Genomic DNA, 21,586 nt, shown 5'->3' with positions numbered 1-21,586 from the left:
GTAAAATTACGTAACACCAGAAATGATTGGAGGGGGGCGGGACGAGAGTACAGTACTGGTCTTTCATTGGCTGATCACCTAAATTCTTGGGTTATTTTATTAAATGATGGAGAGTGCGCATGCTCCTTTGGCGTTCCCGTACGGGATTGGCAACCCCAAGATTTTGTTTTTCAATTGGCTGACGTCCGGAAGGGCGGGGAACGTGAGGTCAGATTTGAATTTGAAGCAAGAAAGCAGGCAGTTTGCGGAGGATCGCTGCGAGCTTTGGTTTGTGGAGCTGGTTGTCAACATGTCCTTTCCTAAGGCGCCTCTGAAACGATTCAATGACCCTTCCGGTGCGTACGAGGGACGGAACTGGGGGACGGGAGACCCTCTGACACGCTTTGCCCCTCTAGGTTTCCTCCATCGGAGGCAACCTAGGGCTGGTATGGGGTCCATTCAACTGAATAATTTTCTCAAATATATATTAAGCATTTACTACCTGCCAAGCACTGCTTAAAAAGCTACAGATACGACGGTGAGCGACCAGAGTTCCCCATGAAGCTTAGATTCAAGTGAGGGAAACTAAAGAAGGTGTAGGCCAGGGAAGATATTGATCGCTATTTGGTAGTCAAGCCCGGAAGTCACCGATAGGAACATATGAGCCTTGCTTTTCGTCTTATATTTTGGATTTCCTTCGGATATTCCATTCTGGCAGTTTCTGGGCGTAAAGTTATGGAAGTAGAAGTTATTGAAAACAATATAACCGAAGTAATGGCAGCTCATTTTGACCACTTACCATGCACTCCAGGCACCGTCATTAGTTCTTTGTTAATTTCTGACACCACTAAGAGGTATCTTGTTATTATTAAACGGATAAAAAGACTGAGACTTAGAGAAGTAAAGTGATTTTCCCAATATCCCACAGTAAAAACTAGGGCGAACTGCGTTATGAACCTAGGCCTCCATGAGTCGGTCCTGTGGTCTTAACCACTGTAATGCATAAGCACAATAATCCCGGAAGCCTTGGATATGGTCCGTAGGCATTCATATTTTAGTGAGAGCCATCTACGTGCTCAGGTCTTCCCTACATCATTTCATTTATACCTTGCAACAGCTAGGTGAGGAAGGTCCTGATATTGTCCTCATGTTACAGATGAGAAGAGTGACAGTTGTTTGTAATTGTGTTAAGCAGCCAGTAAGTGTTAGAGCTGAACATCAAAGCCCGTGATTTATCCATTATATTATCCACTACTTAATGGTCACTCCTTACATCTTTAATTTTTATCAGCCAACATGAGAAGAAAATGTGTGCCACTCTGCTTGCAGATGAAGACCAAGGGAGCAAGTGGATCAGCATAAGTTTATTTTCTTAATTAGAAGGCTGAAGAACTGTATTCTTTCCCAAGTATTCACAGGACCTTCTCTAGTTCTGTCAGCATTTAAGGAAAATTTATTTATGTTAAACTGACTACCAATGATGCAGTACCTCAGGCCTACAGTTTTAGAAATAATAACAGTTGAAAATTTTTTGACATTTAGTATGCATGAGGCACTGTAGTAACTCATTTTACTACAGTAATCCTCACCACAATACTGTGAGGTAGGTACTAGTTTTTATTCCTGTTTCATGTATGAAGAATCTGAGTTTCAGAGTATAAATAACTTTCTGGAGATCTTAAAGTTAGATGGGAAGGGGAGAGAGCATAATGAGCTTAACTCACCATGGTCTCCCCATGTCCCTAAAGTATCTGGCACTTGATGATGTCTGCTGATTGGCCGACAAAGTGGGATTTAAAACCTTGTTGGGCTGATAAGGAAGCCCTATTCCCATTCCCACAATTCATATGTCCTCCTTTTCCCCCTCATCATACTGCTAAACTCAACCCTGAGCAAAATATTGAGTATATTTACGTTCCCTAACTTTTGTCTTGTCTCATGCGAGATGGATAAGTAACAAGCCATTACAAAACTGAGAAGTTCTATAATAGGAACAGTAAGCACAGATGCTATAGAGAGGAGATTTTAACATGATTTGTGAATTCAAAGAAAACTAGAAGTGGCATACAGGCTGAGATGTGAAGGATAAATGAGAGTTGGCCAGGCAAGTGGATAGTGAACTGTCTGTTTCAGGAGGAAGAAATAGAAAATACCAGGTCTGAAAGTCTGAAGCATTTATTTAAGGAAATGCATGAAATGTTTTGTTTGCATATAATTATTGACTGTATTAACTTTGGATCAAGATACAATTTTTTTTTAATTCAGTTTTATTGAGATATATTCACATACCATACAGTTATCCATGGTGTACAGTCAACTGTTCACAGTACCATCTTATAGTTGTGCATTCATCACCCCAATCTATTTTTGAACATTTTCCTTACACCAGAAAGAATCAGAATCAGAATAAAAAATAAAAATAAAAAAACAACACCCAAATCACCCCCGCATCCCACCCTATTTTTCATTTAGGTTTTGTCCCCATTTTTCTACTCATCCATCCATACACTGGATAAAAGGAGTGTGATCCACAGGGTTTTCACAATCACACTGTCACCCCCTTGTAAGCTACATTGTTATACAATCGTCTTCAAGAGTCAAGGCTACTGGGTTGGAGTTTGGTAGTTTCAGGTATTTACTTCTAGTTATTCCGATAAATTAAAACCTAAAAAGTGTTGCCTATATAGTGCATAAGAATGTCCACCAGAGTGACCTCTCAACTCCATTTGAAATCTCTCAGCCACTGAAGCTTTATTTCATTTCATTTCGCATCCCCCTTTTGGTCAAGAAGATGTTTTCAATTCCATGATGCTGGGTTCAGATTCATTCCCGGGAGTCATATCCTGCATTGCCGGGGATATTTATACCCCTGGGAGTCAGGTCCCACGTAGGGGGGAGGGCAGTGAGATCACCTGCCAGGGTGGCTTAGTTAGAGAGAGGGCCACATCTGAGCAACAAAGAGGTGCTCACGGGAAGACTCAAGATACAATTTTAATCCTTGTTCCGCAAAGCTTGTGGTATCTTCCAAGATACGTCATTCCTTTTCTCTGATGTTCTAATCTGGGTATCTTAAGTAAATACGAACATTAATAAGGAAAATACTTAGTGCCTGTAGGTCGCATTGTGCCACATTGTTTTCAACTTGCGTGATGCTCCTTAAATACCGCCCACTGTCTCATCTAATGCTGCTAACTAGTATCCCTTTTTAAGAGCGTGGTCTCCACAATAGACTAGAATTCAGCATCATTTTGTTTTTTCTTCTAGGTGCTCTGCCAGGTCTAGTGCAGTGCTTCTCACATTTTTCTGCAGAAGCATTTCCTAAGAGCACAGAGCAAGGGTGAATAACCATAGGCTGTGCATACTCCCCACCCCACCCCCAATCCCCACAATGATGTAACTACCAATATTGGTGGCAGTTTTCTTTGAAGTCTCCTGTTTGCTTTAAAATAAAGATATGTCCCCCCACTGCCTCCCCTATCCTACCCCAAATGAATAAAAGCAATTGCTATAGGAAGATATGCCATGCTTAGCCTGATTTTCAGGAACCCCCCAGCATCCTACTACTCACACCAGGGTGTACACAGTTTGTAAGGTTTGGGAAATCTGAACTACCAAGATTACTACTTTTTTGCTAAGTCTCCTTTTACCTTAGATACCTCCGTGAATTCTGTCCTTCCATTTTAGACTTTTTCTCCTAGTTGGAAATCTGCTCTACCCTTTATTGACCACATTTAGATCTGGGAGCTCCCAGGACTGGAGTCTTTGCGTCAGTGCATATGATCGTGGTTCCAGATAAAGGGATGGAAACTTAATTCTGTCCTTTATGTTTTTATAGTCTGTCTAGAATTGTTGAGAGCAATGACCTTCAAACTTTTGACTATGTCCCAGGATAAGAAATAAATTTTATGTCTTATATCACTACCCAGGATATATTTTTATATTTTTACAAACGCATATATCACTGAAACAAAGTTTCAGAAAACAATGCTTAGCCTTGCTACACATGACTCATACTGATATTTTGTGTTGTGTTTCACCTTTTGAAAATGCTAGTCAAGACCTAATGAGTCTCTGCCATTTGAAAAACACTTAAAGAATAGTAGTAGTTATCTTGAGAAGGTCAAGGCTATTTGCTGTTCCTTTTTGTTTGCATGAGACTATGTAATAAGTAGGAAGAACTTCAGAGAATAGTATAAAGCTACTGGTTCCTCATCCTGAAGCTTTATGCTAAGAATATTATTACGAGTACTGAGGGCCTTATCTCAACTCCACAAAACAAACACTCTGAAATGCCTTCACTTCAGGCCTCCAGTTAAGTGAGGTTACACGGTATACATTTCTGGAACATAAAAATATAGCCTAGTACAGTTTATATTTTGCATAAAATGGCTTTATAAATTCCCTGAACCTCAACTTCCTTATCTGAAAATTAGAATATTAATACATTATGCTTTAGGGTTATTATGGGGATTAAATGAGATGATAGCCATAAAATGCTTGGCATAAAAAATAATAGTTCTTAGTGTGATTGCTTTTTTTCTGTGTATACAAATTGTAGGTGTCATCATCAGTGAGTCTGATCTATTGATATTAACCAGAGGAAGATTATTACTTTATTTTATTTAGTACTAAATAAATTTTGGCAGTAATATACTTAATATTACTATGTTATGTAGGCTAAATCTCAAGGGCTAGACATTTTTAATTGCTTCATTTTTAGAAAATCAATGATAGTTACTCCTAGTGAGACTTTCTTTGAATAGAGTTGATACCTATTATTTTCTTGCTTCTCATATTCAGCCCTTCATGACAAAAGCCATGTTGCTTCTTATTACATGATAATTCATCCCAAGACTGTCTTCACTATTTCATTATGTTGCTTTGCCTGTGTTTTCCTTTGACCCAATTTAAATAAAGGACATTTGGGAAAGTAATCTTACCTGTCTTTATAGAGACGCCTTTTCTGAGTTCTCTACAACAGCAAATGGATACTATTTTTATATTTTTTAAAAATGTGAATTAGTTCAGTTTATTAATGACATGATGTTTTATGTTTCCTCTAGGTTGTGCACCATCTCCAGGTGCTTATGATGTTAAAACTTCAGAAGTATTGAAAGGACCAGTATCTTTTCAGAAATCTCAAAGATTTCAAAAACAAAAAGGTAATGGATCCCAAAATAAAATAATGGTTATATGATCTTACGAGTTTTACAGTTATGAATTGAATAACTAGTTAAATTTAAAGATGCTACAGTGTTTCTAAAAATAAGAAGGTAGAACTGTATTTAAATAATTTCCTTATTTGATGGATTTATAAAAGGGTCAAGTACAGAATAACACTTTCATCGTTACATTGTTGTATAACCGGTAAAATTAAGCAAGACACTCATATATAGAATTTCCTCTTGGTAATTACCTTAACCCATTTGTCAAGAACATGTTTGGAAAATAAAAAATGTGTTAGATATGTAAAAAATATTGTGCAACTAAATTTGGAAATACACATTTAAGAAAAGAATACCTTTATGTTGCCACACCAATAGTTGCAATAGATATTTGGAAACTGTATTTTGCCTGTGGTTAAACACATGAGGGCACCAACCATGACCTCTACAATTTTACTTTGCTTTTGCAGAATCTCAACAAAACATTAATGTTGACAAAGATACTGCCTTGCTTGCTTCAGCAAGAAAAGTTAAAGCTTTGGGATTAAAGGTGAGGAACTTTTATATGCCAGCTTTAAAATGTTTGATATGTTGTATCAGCTGTATCATTGTAAACATTTCTGAAAGGTGTTGTATTTAACTCAAATGAGGTAATTGTGTAAATAAAGTTTACAGGTAATTAGTAATTTATTAAAACATATTAGGACTCCAGCAAGTTTTACATTTCTGATTGTATCATTACTAAATATATTATGTTTAGACATGTCCTTCATTTCAGAATTATAAAATGGCCTGTACCTCTCAGTCATTTCTGTATCTGGATGAATTTTGCAATACCTAGTAAGCCTTAAAAAATTGTGTAATGCTTTGATTTTTTAGTAACCAGCATTAGAGTTGTTTTTTTTTTTTCTTCCATTGTTTGTTTGTTGGGAAGGGTAGGTATTGGTGAAAAAAAAGCAAAAATAATCCTAATGCCTAAATTCTAACTAGCATTATGTTGTGGTTTTATGTTGTGCCTTATGCAAGACCCCACTATTACTGTTTCCATTATTCCTTCTATTAGTTCACAAGCCCTCAAACTGTACTTAAGGAGTTGTACGAATTAATAGATATTAGTGTGAAAAAATTTAGAGTTGGACAACCAAAGCTCTAGGTTAATATTAGATGTGTTCATACATTTGGCAATTACCTAAATCTGTGTTCTGCAATATACCATAATCCAGTACAGAAGCCATTAGCTACATGTGGCCATTGAACATTTAAAATGTGGCTAGTGCTATGAAGAACTAAATTTTTATTTTAATTTAAAAAGTGATAAAAGGATTCATTTATTGAAAAACTCTTAAATGTTTTTGGAACAATTTGGGTATATGAATCTACTTTTTCATCTGTATGTTTTGGGGAATCTAAATATAGATTAATATTTCTGGTGAAAATTTAGCATCTTAGTTGAAATGTAGTGTAAGCGTAAAATGCACATAAAATTTGAAGACTTAGTACCAGCAATTTAAACTATCTCATTAATAGTTGTTTATATTAATGACAAGACAAAATAATATTTTTGATATGTTGGGTTAAATAAAATATTAATGTAAATTTTTTACTTTTTAAATATAGCTTCTAGAAAATTTAAAGATACATATGTTCTTGCATTATATTTCTTTAGGACAGCGCTTGTATAGACAGTATGTTCTTGGAAATTGATATAAATGGCTTGACTCAATTTTTTTTAGAAAACCAATTCTCAAACTTTGAATTAATTTTAGAATTTACAAGCCCTCTTAGAAAACTAAATTACATACAAGTTCATGTAGAACCCTAAAATAATAGACATTCCTTGACGGAAAATATCATTTGTGTGAAATTAATAAACAAGTTACTGGTGTGGTCCTCCCCAACTTAGAACCATAAAATTGATTTCATTCAAGATGTTTATGCATCTTCTTCCATTTTTAGATGGAGAAGTTGATACTGTTTCTGATGATTGTGTCATAAAGGCTATTGTAAAAGATGTAATGTGAAAATTATATCATAATTAGACTAAAGACAATGAGAAAATTTGAGTCAGAGTTTGTACTATTTCAATTTTTCTTTATTTCTTTGCATCAATTTTTTTTTTTTTCTTCTTTGGGTTTCAAAGTTGAAGTTGATTGCTCTTTGTAAGATTCTTCTCTTTCTGAGATAGCATAATTAGATATTCAAAATATATTGCTCTTTAATGTTGGAAGGAAGGTAGTCTGTATTTATTAAAGCTCTACCTGTTCCTTCCACTGGGATTGTTAGAAAAATCTTTCTCTGTCGGGGTGAAAACTTATAAATCTGAAATATTTTGAGATTCTAAAAATCCTTTTCTTCATATACCAGATAAGTTACCAACAGAATGTTTGTTAGACTAAATGAAATGTTTAAAATATAAATTGACTCTTTGGAACCTTTGATCTTTTATGAAAACTAAAAATTTAACTTGGCACTGATATTTGTGGCACCTATTTTAAATGTATTTATCATTGTTCTTTGATTTTGAAATAGAAAGAAACTCAAAAGAATGATAAAGATCTAAAGGTATTGGAAAAAGAGGTAAGAAGTGCTTTCAAATCATTGAAAAATAAATGTACTATATGATGGAAAGAGAATTACATAATACATAAAGTTAAGAGACAAGGATTCTGTTTCAATTAGAGGATGTGTACAATGAAGCAAATATGCCTTCCAGACCGGTGCCAGTTGCTTGGCACGATAGCACATTTCTGAACAGTGACTGGCAAGGTCAAGTGTGATAGCATACTGAGGGACAGACAGAAGATAACCCACTCCATAAGAAACAGATCAAATCCAAGGTATAAGTTTATTACAATTAGATATGTGGATCAAGTATTTATATTTACATGTAGCTCACACTCTTCCTATAGGCTAATCTATTTGTTAATATAATGGCAAGTTAGAGAATTGACTTGGTAGCATGAAATCCTAGCATGTTAGTAGGATTATGATCAAGTTATGTTAACATGATGCATTCCTCTGCACCCCAGATAATATATCTTCCTCAAGGATGAAATAACCCACAGCTGTGCTACCTTATATGGTAGCCACTAGGTACATGTAGCTATTTAGATTTAAATTTTAATTAATTAAAATGAAATAGAATTAAAAACTCTGTTCCTCCATTGCACTAGTCACACATTTCAAGTGCTCAATACCATGTATGGTAAGTTGCTACCACTACTGTCATGGGTAGTGCACTTCTGCAGTGCCAGAAAGTTCTATTGCATAGTGGTGACCTAGAGAGCACCCACTTACCTAAGCAACCCTAAGCTGCCACTGCCAATTTTGCTTTTCTGGCAGTCTTTTTTCAGTGTTTCCATTGCTGACCAGCTTTCCTTCTAATGGATGTATTCTCTTGATATATAAAAACTTTCAATTGATTAGTCAAATGTTGACGTAGGACAAAGACTATTGCAAGGTGACTCTGTAAATCTCTGCCCTGATGCATTTATTCTAATAATATTGGCTATCCTTTTGTTGAGGACACATGCTTATGATGTAGGAGTTAGTATTTTACAGATGTAATAACTGAGTCTCCGTTATACAATTGGTGAATAAGTGGCAAAATTAGGTAGAAATGATTATTTGGGTTACTTAATCTTGTAGAATAGTTATTTTTTGACAACACAGAGCTCTATTTTCTTTAAGCCCCACTGTATTTGTTTCTTTGTTCATTTTGAATTGTCAATATTTTAAAATAAAATTTCACACACAAAAAATCCAGATTTCTGACTTCTGTTGCACAATCAGAAGATCTGACAACACTGCTTCCACATTCCCCTCCAGGGCAACAATCTGCCAGCGCTGAGCTGCATTTGCCCTTCAGCCTTCATATTATTGCTTGACCCTGTTGACATTTCCAAAACCTTTTTTGGAGCTTAAGCTTCTTTAACTGCAAAATAGAAAAGGTGAAGTACATAATCTCAGTGTTCTTTTACTTTATAATGCTGTGTTATAAGCATTGGTTTATAAACCAATAATACAAGCATAGGGAATCTTATGGTAGGGAATCTTAATGCTCTTTCTGTCCTTAGCAGTTCATAACCGTATATATAAATGGTGTTTGATATATTTCCAAGTAAGCACTATTAGCCTGATATGAATACAAAAGTCAAGAGTCGAAAATACTTTTTCACATGACAATGCAGCTGTGCCTTCTAGAGATTTACTTTATAGCCCAAAAATAGTCTATTTTGGTAAATGTTCCACATGCACTTGAAAAGAATGTATATTCACTTGTTGGCTATATTGTTCTATATATGCTAGTATGTTAAGTTGGTTAATACTTTTGTTCACATTGTCCTTGCTGTACTCATAATTTTGTTTGCTTATTCTATTAGTTACTGAGAGAAGTATGTTTAAATTTTTAGTTCTAATTGCAAGTTAGTCTATTTCTCCTTTTAGTTCTCTCAATTTTTGCTTTGTATCTTTTGAAGTTATGGTGTTAGGTACACAACAAATTTAAGAGTGTGTCTTCCTCTTTTTATCGTTATAAAATTCCCTCTTTATCACAAGTAATGCATTTTGCCTTAAAATCTGTTTTGTATGAAAATAATATTGCCATATCAGCTCTCTTTTGGTTAATATTTGCATAGTAAATATTTTTCAGTTCCGTTTATTGTCAAGCTGTCTGTGTCTTTATATAGTACATATATAAGTACTTATATATGTACTATATATAAGACAGAAAAAAGACTGTCTTTAAAGTACATATCTTATAAACATCTGGAATCATTTTCCTTCAGCCTAAAGAACTTTCTTTAACACTTCTTTTTGTGTTGACTTAATGGTGACAAATTCTCTCAGGTTTTTTTCTCTGAAAACCCCTGTATTTTGCCTTCATATGTAAAAGTTGTTTTCATTGGGTATAGAATTTTAAGTTGGACCCCTCCATTCCCCACCCACCCACCCCACTGAGTATTTTAAATATACCATTCTATTGTCTTCTGTCTTCATATTTTCTCCTGACAAATCAGGCATCTTTGTATTGCCCCTTTGAAGATAATGTATCTTCTTTCTCTGGCTACTTTTATTTTCTTCTATCATTTTTCGAAGTATTACGATGTACCTGGAATAAATTTTTTCTGTACTTTTGCTGCTTAGGATTCATTGAACTAGACCTCAAATCATTTAAGAAGGTCTTTTTCTCACTGGAGTTTTAGTTTATTGAGTCCTTTTCCACAAATAGTTGGTCATTAAGAAAATTTTTGATAATTTATCTTCTTTTTTAATTTAGTCGTAGCAGCAGGCATGACAGCTTGTTGATGCTTGCTGTATCCTACCCAGAAGCTGAGCTCTGCCTTCTTGAAATAAAGATGGTTAGCATTTCAAACTGTAATTTGAATTTATGCGATTAGAACTATAGACAAGAAGAACTCTTATAGGTTGAAATACCTTAAAAGTGAATAAACAGCTTACTTGAACCTGGAAGTTCATGGCAATTAAAATGCTTCTGCTCTTAAAATGCATACAGATTTTAAGATGTGTTGAAAGGTGACTGTAATTGTTTAAATAGCTAGTAAAATTAGAATACGTAGGGACATAATCTAAAAATCTGAGTTTTTTCTAGAAACTTTAATGCTTTAATTATCAGTAGCATGCATTTACATTGGCATTGTATCCGTGAATAATTTATTTATAACCTTATTTTTGTCCAGATTCGTGTACTTATGCAAGAACGTGGTGCTCAGGACAAGCGGATCCAGTATCTGGAAGCTGAGTTTGAGAAGACAGAAGCAAAGCTAAATGCTGCAGTTAGAGAAAAAACGTCTCTCTCTGCAAATAATGCTTCACTCGAAAAACAACTTATTGAATTAACCAGGACTACTGAATTACTAAAATCTAAGGTATTGAACCTCATAATAACATTTACAACTGAATAAATAATAAATGTGGTTTTTCTCATTACAGTAGTTTGGAAACTTTAGGCTCTACTTTAGCCATATTCCTTCTCTAAATGTACCTTTAATACTAAGGTGCTTTAAATTAGAAGTATTATTTCATCTTTTTTATTATGGTGCCTGGCACGTAAGTGACTTTTTGCTTTACTGCCTGACATTACCTTACCCTTTGTCAAAATCATCTCTAATAAATAAGACTGTTAATAAAAATGACAGTTTACATCTAGAACTCACATTAAAGATCTATCTCTGAAATAAATAGTAGCATAACAGCAGCTTTCCATCTCAAATCCTTTTGGGAATGAAGCATTTAAATGAACTGATGGACTAAATATGTTCAGTAGATCAACTGGATTATCAGTATTAGATCTTAGGGGCCTAACATCGTCGTCCTGCTTTTTACAGTAGTAGAGAGAGCGTATAAATCACTAGTCAGTATAATGAGTCGTTTTTTCCAAGGTCTATAATGTGCTGGGTGCTCTTTGCTTACAAAGGGAGTGAAAGGATAATCAGGGAAGCCTCCAGAGCAGATGATAACTTGAATGGACCTATCAGTTGGGGAATGGGACCAGTTTTCAGAGGAGGGATACCATCCAAATGCATAGAGACTTGAAATATTTAATATATCGGGCGATCTGCCATTGGCTCTGCCATTGGAGGACTAGGTGGCAGACACAGGACTGACAAGATAAAGCAATTATAGATAGCCTTGGCATTCAAATGAGGGAGAATGGATTTGAGAGAGTTGGAATTAGACATCAATCTATTGAAATACTTAGGTGAGAGATGAGGGTTATGAACCAAGGTAGTAGAGGTGGAGAAGAAGAAATAGACGAAAGAGGCAATTGCAAAGTAAAATAGATAAGGTTGTGTTGATTGGTTGGATATAAGGCTATAGAGGAGTCTGTTATTCCTTCTACAGCACTGCCGACTCAGGATATAGAAAATATTAAAGCTAGGCATCTCGTTTAGGAAGAATGAAAGAGGTTAAAGAACTTCACACAATCTCACAGCTAGTAAGTAACTGAGCTGGCTCTTTCTGACTCCAAAGACTCCTTAACCACTTTACTAGACTTCTTCCCAATGACTTAAACTTTGGGGAATCATTTACCCTTAAAGAAGCCCTTCCCCAGAAATATCTATATTTTTAAAACATGAAAATTTGTCTGTGATTTTAGGAAGTTTAGAAGCCCATTTCATGCCATCTCCATACTCTTTTGGTTTGTAGACCCAGAGTAAGTACTACTGGTTTATACTATTAAAAATATGACTGCCTGCTTCTTGGTCATAGAGCTATACGTGTCAAGCAAAGGAGGAATTGCCGATGCTACCTAGCAAGATGAAAACCATGTCAGGCTGCCAGGCGAAATCTAGGTCCTTCCCATCCCTGCCCCCTAAACATAAATTATATGTTTACTGAGGCATGTTCAGGTTCCGTCATTTTACAGTATTGCCATAGTAATCACCTCTTTTGCTGTGAGACTATTTCTAGAGAGAAGGGAAGAGATGGGAGAAAATTTGAGTAGGATTTTTAATCTTCTGCTAAGGAAAGAGTTTTCACTGCATGCTAGATGAACTGGGATTAACCAAAATTTAGATATAAGAAAATGAAAAGTTTATCTTAGTACAGCTTTTTCATCTGGGTATTGTAGGTTGGAAGAAGAATTTAGTGAGTATTGTACATATCTAACAGGACAGAGGCTTTCCACACTCACTATAGCCCTTTGGCCTACAGTTGGGGTGTGGATTCCTGCCTTACCGCTTAATAGCTGAGTGGCCACCAGCAGGTTATTTACACTCTGTTTCAAGTTCCTCATCTGTTAATATTAAAAATAGAACCTTCTTCATAGGGCTATTATTAAGTACTGAATACAATTCTTAGTAAATTACTCACAACAATTGCTATTCACCTTTTTGGAATGAGCAGGATCACAGCCCTTGGTTTTATAAGTCTCAGTTCCACTGCTGCCTGTTTCCACCTAAAGAAGTCACAGTTTGGACGTAGAAATGCAATGCTCTTTAGTTCTTAAAAGTTAGGGTGCATAAGAATCGATCATGCTGTAGGGAGCAGATTTCTGGGCCTCACCCAGGGAGATTCTGATTGAGTAGGTCTGGGGTGGACCCTATAATTTTCATATTTAAAAGATACACCAGGTGATCAGATGCATATTGTTAACCAAGCATACTTTATAAGAAGTCCTACCCAAAAGACTTGTTTCAGAGTCATGCAGTGAACTTCCCAGTGTGTAGAAGTAGTGACCACATAGGCTGCCTTTTTAAAAATAAACAGAAAGTCACATTAAGGAAAAGGAGGGACAGAAACAAAAGCGTGCAATCAGTTAATTGTGGTGTTGGTCAAAAAGTATTTTCTTCTGAGGTGTATTGCAGGCAATGTCCACAGTAAGAGTAGAATAATCAATATTTTACTGATTTTATAGATGACAGCAGAAAATATTTATGAATTTTTTACATGTTTGCTGTATCTAGTTTTCTGAAGATGGTAGCCAGAAGAATATGAAAATTCTAAGCCTGGAGTTGATGAAACTTAGAAACAAAAGAGAAACAAAGATGAAGGTGAGTGATGCCTTTGAAAGTTTGTTTTGTCCAATCTAGAGATCTGAATAATTTCTCATATCCTAAAACAGTTTTATCTGTTGCATAGAGTATGATGGCTAAACAAGAAGGCATGGAGATGAAGCTGCAGGTCACACAGAGGGATCTTCAGGAGTCTCAGGGGAAAATAGGACAACTTGAGGGGCAACTGTAAGTGACAAAAAGGAATGAGAAAACATTAAGTGTAACTAATTCTTTGATTTGTGTCTCTCATTTAGTTATTGTTTACTGATATGTTTTTCTTCCCTCTCAACTCATCTCATTGCCTCCCTCTAATTGCCCTGTTTTTCTTCCTAGGTAATAGTTATGCGTAATCATTCCAAAACACTTTATGCTGAAAAGTTGTATAACTTGGTTATTTTTTGTATTAATGAGGTAAAGTCTTCATAACCTTTTTAATATCATAATCTTATGGAGATGGCAGTCAGACCAAAATTAAGAAATACTGGTATAGGAAGTTTTGATTAAAGTGTGTTCCTAGCCTTCCTTTTAATACTGAGCTATACATTCAATAAAATGCACAGATCTTATGTTTTCAGTTTGATGAGTATTGACAAACGTAAACACCTGTGTAACCTCCACCCAAGCCAGATAGAGAACATTTCCATCCCTCCAGAAAGTTCCCTCATTCCTACTACTACTCTGCAACTTATATACTCTGTCCCCCCCCCTACAAAATTATAAATCAGATTAGGTGTTTTTTGGAAGTTTATTACATGAATTTGTGTGTTTGTGGCTTCTTTGTTTAATTGAAGTTTTTGAGATTCTTGCTAGCTATCATGTGTAGTATAATTTGTTCTTTTTCATTTCTTAGTATCCCATCATATGCATATATCTTATTTTGTTTACTATTTTCCTGCTGGTGATTATTTGGGCTGTTTCCAGTTTCTGGCTGCTATGAATATGTTGAATGTCTTTGTGGGGAAATGTTTCTATTTTGGGTAAATCTCTGGGAGTAGCATTGCTAGGTGCTAGCATATATGTATGTTTAACTTTTTAATTAACTGCCAAATAGTTCTTCAAAGTGGTTGTACCATTTATATTCCCACTAGCATGAATAGTTGTTCCAATTTTTCCACATTCTCACTAACATTTGATGTTGCTCTTCTAATTTAGTTTTAGTCTTTCTAATAGATGTGAAGGTGGTATCTCATTTGTGATTTTAATTTATTACTAATGTTGGCAACCTTCTTTTTGTGTGCTTATTGACCATTCATATATCTGCTTTTATAAATATCTAGTTAAATCTCTTGCCCAGTTTTTAAGTTGGGTTGTTTTTCTTTTTATTGTTGATTTTTAGGAGTTCTTGGTGCTTGTATTCTGGATAGAAGTTCTTTTCAGATATGTGGCTGAATATTTTCCCCCAGTATTATTTATTCCAGACTTGCATTTTTTTTTTTTTCTAGTGGAGTCTTTTGATGAACAGAAATGTATAAGTGTTTGTTTTGATTAAGTCTGATTTATTGATTTTTAAATTTATGTATTTATGGGCTTTATGTTTTTTCCAGGAATTCTTTGTATACCAAGGAGGTGAAGATATTTTCCTGTGTTGGTGTATAGGGACTTTATGATTCTACATTTTACATTTATGTGTATGATCCATTTGGAATCATTTTTTGGTTTTGGAGTGGTATAGGGATCAAGGTTTACTTTTATCCATAAGAATATATAGTTACCTTAACACCATTTATAAATAAGATGATTTTGTTTTTATAGCTTTCATGAGTTTTTTTTTTCTAATGTACACATTCATGTTGTCTGAGATTAACAACCCTTTAGTTCTTTCTTTCCAGTTTTATGCCTTTTATTTTCTTTTGTCTGTATTGGTTAGCTTCTTAATCTTTTGTGCATCTTCATTTGAAGGGCTTAGAACTTTGATTGGATCCTTATTCTAAAATAGAAACATATACACAAGGACAATACCTCATAGGCCCAATTCTGACAAGTATCAAGAATGAGCCCCTTTCTGCTCAATATTTCTCAAAATTTTTATTTTATATTGCTAAACTTGGTTAAATGTTCATCTCCTGAGTTTTTCTTCTGTGTGCCAGGCATTGTGATATGTGTTGTGATGGGTACACAAAATGTTATATTGTATGTCTGGTGTGTGAGAAAAACAGGAAAGCTACAAAAAAAAGATTGTTTTTGACACTTGGAGGGTTGTAAATGATGACTCTTGTCATCATAGACCTTTTATCAGAATATGTTTGGAAAGCTATCTTACTTAAAAATTTTGTCTCCTATTTGTATGTAAAACGCCATCTTGAGATTTCACATAAAATAATGGTTAAGAGTTGGACTCTGGAGTCAGCCTACCTGATAAGACAGTATCTGTTGCATAGGAATCGTGTGTAATTAGTAAATAAATATGTATTAATATATGTAATATTTTTTAGTGTTTCTATAGAGAAAGAAAAGATTGATGAAAAATCTGAAACAGAAACACTCTTAGAATACATCGAAGAAATTAGGTAATATAAGTAATAATTTTAAATTGTACTTTATTTTGTTGAATAGTGATGAATACATTGTTTTCATCATTTTTTGGTTAATTTTCTCTACATAGATGTGCTATTCAGAATAATTTGTTTTAATACAGTTGTGCATCAGAGCAAGTGGAAGAATACAAGGTAGATATTGCCCAGTTAGAAGAAAATTTGGAAGAGAAGAATCATGAAATTTTAAGCCTTAAGCATTCTCTTGAGGAAAATGTTGTTACATTGTCCAAACAAGTAGAAGACCTGAATGCTAGATGTCAACTGCTTGAAAAAGAAAAAGGTATCATTGTATTACTTTCTTTAGATAAGTACTGCATACAGTTTTTAAGAAAAAATAAAGTATTGCTATGTTAAAATACTTTTTATTATAAAAGCAAACAAAAAGTCCTTTTCTATATTTGAGAAATTTTGACCATTATGATGTTTGCTCTCTGCTTACGTCGATGTATCACTTGTCTTGATTGAAGTACATGCGATTGTTCGGTTCTTGACTTCTCCACTGAGTGGCCATTTAAAATTGGTAGATATGTAGAACTAGATTTCGGGTTTTATCAGATCCTAGAGCCTAAATTCTAAATTCCTTTTCTAAAACTGCAATTCAATAAAACTAATTTAGATTCTGAGTTACAGTCACCTTTATCTTGTCTGAGAGGATAAAAAAGAAACCCTCATCTAAACAAGAGTAATGATATTGAAGAAATCTCATGAATGCAGCTCACCTTAATTAGGTTTATCAACATTTAAGATTTTAGCAGTACGCTTTGCATAAGAATTTCTATACTTGCTTATCTCTTCCCTAAATAATTTTTTATACCTCTTGCTTGTTTCTTTGTTTATATATTAAATGGTATTTTCAAAGTTTCTATGATTCTGACTTATAAATCAGGCTAAATTGGTAACTATTAACTTAGTAAGTTTGGTTTATTCAGTAAGTTAATGCAAAATGATTCTTTAATATTCATTTAAATATGCAGACTTAAAAGTTAGGCCTTGTTTTGCTTTTATTTTTTATTCCTTTGGGAACACTTAATCTGTATAACATGCCAAAAGCAAGGAATACTGTGGGAGTCTGAGTTTCTCAAAGTTTTTGTTAAGTATCTAGTCATAGTATTTTTATGATTTCTCTTTTATAGAAGACCTTATCATCAGAGACAGTGAACGGGACAAAAGTCTAAATGCTGAGATTCAAAACTTAAAAGAGAAGTTTATTCTTGAAAAACAAGAATGTGAAAAGTTGCAACAAAAAGATTTACACATTGATTCACTTTTGCAAGAAGAGAAGGTAGTGTATTGCAATTTTTTTTTTAAAAAGCTGGTGCTTCTGTTATGTTATAAATTTCCACATGTGTCAGAAAACCTTTAAATTGTGTTTATCCTTTGATACAATCATTCTGTCTTTAGAGTCCTATCTGGAGGAAAATAATCATGGATATGCTGAGGATGTAGCTACATAATGTTCACCATAGGGTTATAGATAACATGAAAAAAATTATAAACAACAGATATCCCAAAGAAGGAAATTGTTTAAAAAATTTCCGGGGCACATCCTTGGGTTAGATTACTGTGTTGGCATTAAGGATTATATTGTAAAAGAGTGTTTAATGGCGCAAGAAACAGAAGATACACATTTTTAAAATCCATATTACGTAAAGAACATTTTACATATCAATGAGAAAAAAGTCTTCACTTAAAAAAAAAAAAGAGAGAAAAGGCCATAGGATGTAAATAAGCATTCTCAGAAGTAGAAATTCAGATAACCTGTAAACATGAAAAGATGCTCAACTTAAGTAGAAAGCAAGGAAATAGAAATAGCTTTATTTTATTTTTTTTTCTTTTACATATATGGAATATATATCATTAATATCCAAAAAATGTATAATATGTATATAAAAAGACCAGATCATGTATATACCAAATTAGTGGTTGTCTCTGGAATGGGAGAATGGGGATTGGGGTGGGGAGTAGTCATAGGTAATTTTTCACTTTATTTGTAATGTTAGAATTTTTTTTCAACAGTAATGTATTTATGTATTATATAACTTTAAAATATTTTTGTATAGCATTACAATCACAGTATGTTTTTATATATTAGAAAGGCCCTATTTTTTAAATACATTTTTTTGTGTGTGAAATTTAGCATATATACAGAACAGTGCTAACTTTCAAAGTACAATTTAGCAAGTAGTTAGAGAGCAAATTTCAAAGAATGTTATGGATTACAGTTCTACCATTTCAGTTCTTGCCTTCTAGCTATTCTAATACCCTAGCATCTAAAATATATATATATACACATATATATATTTATATACAGATTCAGTATTCATAATCCTTTTTTAAATCCTTTCTTGTCTGTTGCTACCCCTTCCCCTTGTTTAATCACTTTCTTGATCTTCACGGATGTCTAGGCAGCTTGTTCTTTTATAAAAAGTTTTCATGTGTGGCATAGAAAAAAGGTAAGAATGATATTTACCATGATGTTAACAAAGTGTAGATATAATCTATTAAGGCATGACGCTCTTAAATTTAGTTTTCATGCCTCATTATCTGTTCATTTTGTCTCTTAGTAAAACCTCACAATGCCATTTCAAATTATTTTGGTGGTTTTCTATTTGGGTGTAGGAATTATCTTCTAATCTTCAGCAGAAACTATGTTCTTTTCAAGAAGAAATGATTAAAGAGAGGAATATCTTTGAGGAAGAATTAAAGCAAGCACTGGATGAACTAGATAAATTACAGCAGAAGGAGGAACAATCTGAAAGTCTGGTCAAGCAGTTGGAAGAGGAAACAAAGTCTAGAGCTAAAGAACTAAAACTCCTAGAAGAAAAGCTGAAAGGGTTTGTCTTAATAGAACCTGGTGTTGATATATAACTTCTAAAGTTACAGAGTATTTTCAAGCACATTCTTTAATGATCCTCACATAAATCTTGGGAGTGGGTAAGGCAGAATTATTTTACAAGTAAGGAATAGATAAAGAGAGGTGAAGTACATGCCCAGGATGTAAGACAAACAAGTCTGACAGCCAAAGTTAGGAGCCATGCCCTTTCTTTTTTTAAGGACAGTGGTTTCATTAAAGAGAACTTTCATAAAATAGTGAGCAATATTTCGAGTTTCTTTTGCTACTCTTTTATTTTCTAAGAATTATTGGACCTCAGTATTATAACAATAATGGATTAAGGGAAGAAACTCACAAGAAGAATCCCATCCTTTAATAAATCACTACTTCCATTTTTTATGTCTAAAAGTACATTAATTTACGTAGTGAAAGTTATACCTTTGGTTATCTTTTTTTAGAAGGCATACTGGCACTTTAGAAGCAGCGACCAAAAAGCAAAATGGAAATAACAACAAGAACTTGGGAGAAGAAACAAACAAACAAGCAAAAAACAATTCTAAAGTTTTTAAATGAAAATCTCACAAAGCTTTAGGAGAAAATAATCTTTATAAATCATGTGTCATCCTTTCAAAAAGCATAAACTGCAAAAATAAGTTTATCCTTCAAAGTAGAAAGATATCTCTTTGTTTTTTACTCTAGTTTCATGTTATTTCCTTTACACTGTGCTGCCTTCTCTGCCACATTTATTTAAATTCAAATATCTAGTTTGATTCTTGAGTTCAAAATTGCAAGTAGAACAATTGTGTTACTAAAAACCTTGGCAAAGCTCATCGCTAGTTTTATAGCAAGAAACCCTGGACTAGGCATGAGCCTGCATGGTTGTAACAAATGTCACATCTGTGTAGCTTTCCCTTTTTGCATATTATTGTGCTAATCCCTTTTAGATTTTCTTGTAGTGATTAGTGATGAAAAGTAACACTGAGGTTGTGTATATGTCTGCTTATTGGAGGACAGTACAAAAGTTTAATTAAGGGAATTGTTGTATTCTGCAGCCAGTCTTCCTAAGGAAGAGAAACCTTAGGGAAACTGAGTAGATGATGACAGTTTCAGAGAGGAAAGTAAGTTTGTTCTAACTCAAAAAACTCTTGTCCAGAGGTCAGAAGAATAAGAGTTTTATTACTAGATATGTTAACTAACCATGTAACCCTGAATAAGGCGATCTTAATTTCTTTAATTTTCTACTTCATTAGATATACAAAAAGGAGTTTTGTTAGATGATCTCTAAGGTCCCTTTCAGCCTGGAAATTTTAGGCTTTAGGGAAAAAACTAAAAGAACTGAAAGTGATTCCTAGGGGTCAGGAAAGGGAATGTTTTTATTATAAGTCCTTTAGTACTTTTTAATTGTTTTTTTTATAGCTGTGATATATGTATTTTAAAAATCGCATACTCATTACAGAATTAATTTTATCTCTACTAGTTTATATTGTCCAATATCCAACTGAGTCTATAAATAAATCATGCTTCTTTTTTTTTTTTTTAACTTTGTTCCTTCAAAGATCTCTTGTAAACTCATGCCTGTCTAAAAATGTATCACAATTTTGGTGATATATTGATATCTCAAAAATATTTGGTATTTCTAATACTTATTTATAAAGATGACTTAAAAACTATTCTGTCTATGCAAAATAATGATAATTCATTAAATAAGTTGTTAAATCTTTGAATAATAATATGCAATTGTACATTATATAACTTCATAATGTTATTCTGTAGCATGGAAATTATAGTACATATTTTATATAATATGGTAAAAGTATATTACATGATAAAACCAATTTTAAAGCTGTTTTAAAATATGATTTTAATTTTATAAAAGTAGGTTATGAATATAATCAAAATAAATCCACGAGTCCCATAACTTTACAAAAGAACTTTTCAAAATGTCTTTGACCATCCTTAGTACTTCAGTGTCTAAATGCAGAGAATTAAATTTTACTCAATCCAAGTGCTTTTTTTTAATCCTTTGCATTCTTTAATTTTGCCTGCTGCTATGATTCTGTTTCAGTCTTTTTACCCTACCTAATTCCAAAAAAAATTTTTGACTACCTACATAAATACATATAATATCAAAAGTTATATTTAGAAATAAGTAAATTAGGATTAAAACAAAAAGAAAGTAAGAACAGGAAAGATAAGATGAAGCCAGGAGAAAAGTTAGAACATTAAAAAAAATGCTATTAGATAGGCCATAAATTTGAATCTAAGCTTTCTAGCAACTAATGCAAAGATAAAACATGAGTTGTTACGGTGTCAAAGGTAAACATTAATCTCTTGTCTTAGGGTAATGGTTTTTAGTTAGCATTTTATCTTTTAATTGTTCATTTATCTTAGGAAAGAAGCTGAACTGGAGAAAAGGAATGCTGCTCACACTCAGGCCACCCTGCTTTTGCAAGAAAGTTATGATAGCACAGTGCAAAACCTTGGTGATGTTACTGCTCAATTTGAAAGGTATTTCGAAGGGAGCCTGCACGCAACTATGTCAGTGGAGAGGGGTGG

The 21,586-nt window shown here is 33.7% G+C and overlaps 1 protein-coding gene across 3 annotated transcripts in view; it reads left to right on the top strand.

The window, feature by feature from the left end:
* Positions 1-238: 238 nt before the first annotated feature.
* HMMR (hyaluronan mediated motility receptor) overlaps positions 239-21,586 on the top strand; it is a 33,106-nt gene continuing 11,758 nt past the window's right edge. For 2 of the 3 annotated variants that reach the window (XM_037799041.1, XM_037799043.1), the window contains exons 1-12: positions 239-335; positions 5,043-5,141; positions 5,615-5,694; positions 7,674-7,721; positions 10,844-11,032; positions 13,574-13,660; positions 13,749-13,849; positions 16,096-16,170; positions 16,299-16,477; positions 17,331-17,479; positions 18,817-19,031; positions 21,422-21,538. In XM_037799041.1, the coding sequence (XP_037654969.1) occupies positions 290-335; positions 5,043-5,141; positions 5,615-5,694; positions 7,674-7,721; positions 10,844-11,032; positions 13,574-13,660; positions 13,749-13,849; positions 16,096-16,170; positions 16,299-16,477; positions 17,331-17,479; positions 18,817-19,031; positions 21,422-21,538 (1,385 nt within the window). In that variant the 5' untranslated portion in view covers positions 239-289. The remainder of the gene's footprint in view (positions 336-5,042; positions 5,142-5,614; positions 5,695-7,673; positions 7,722-10,843; positions 11,033-13,573; positions 13,661-13,748; positions 13,850-16,095; positions 16,171-16,298; positions 16,478-17,330; positions 17,480-18,816; positions 19,032-21,421; positions 21,539-21,586) is intronic. The other variant, XM_037799044.1, reaches the window with a different exon arrangement.

The sequence above is a fragment of the Choloepus didactylus genome, chromosome 11 (assembly GCF_015220235.1).
Source record: "Choloepus didactylus isolate mChoDid1 chromosome 11, mChoDid1.pri, whole genome shotgun sequence".
NCBI lineage: Eukaryota > Metazoa > Chordata > Mammalia > Pilosa > Megalonychidae > Choloepus > Choloepus didactylus.
Note: the sequence above shows the minus strand (reverse complement) of the source record. Positions and strands in the feature narration are given on the sequence as shown.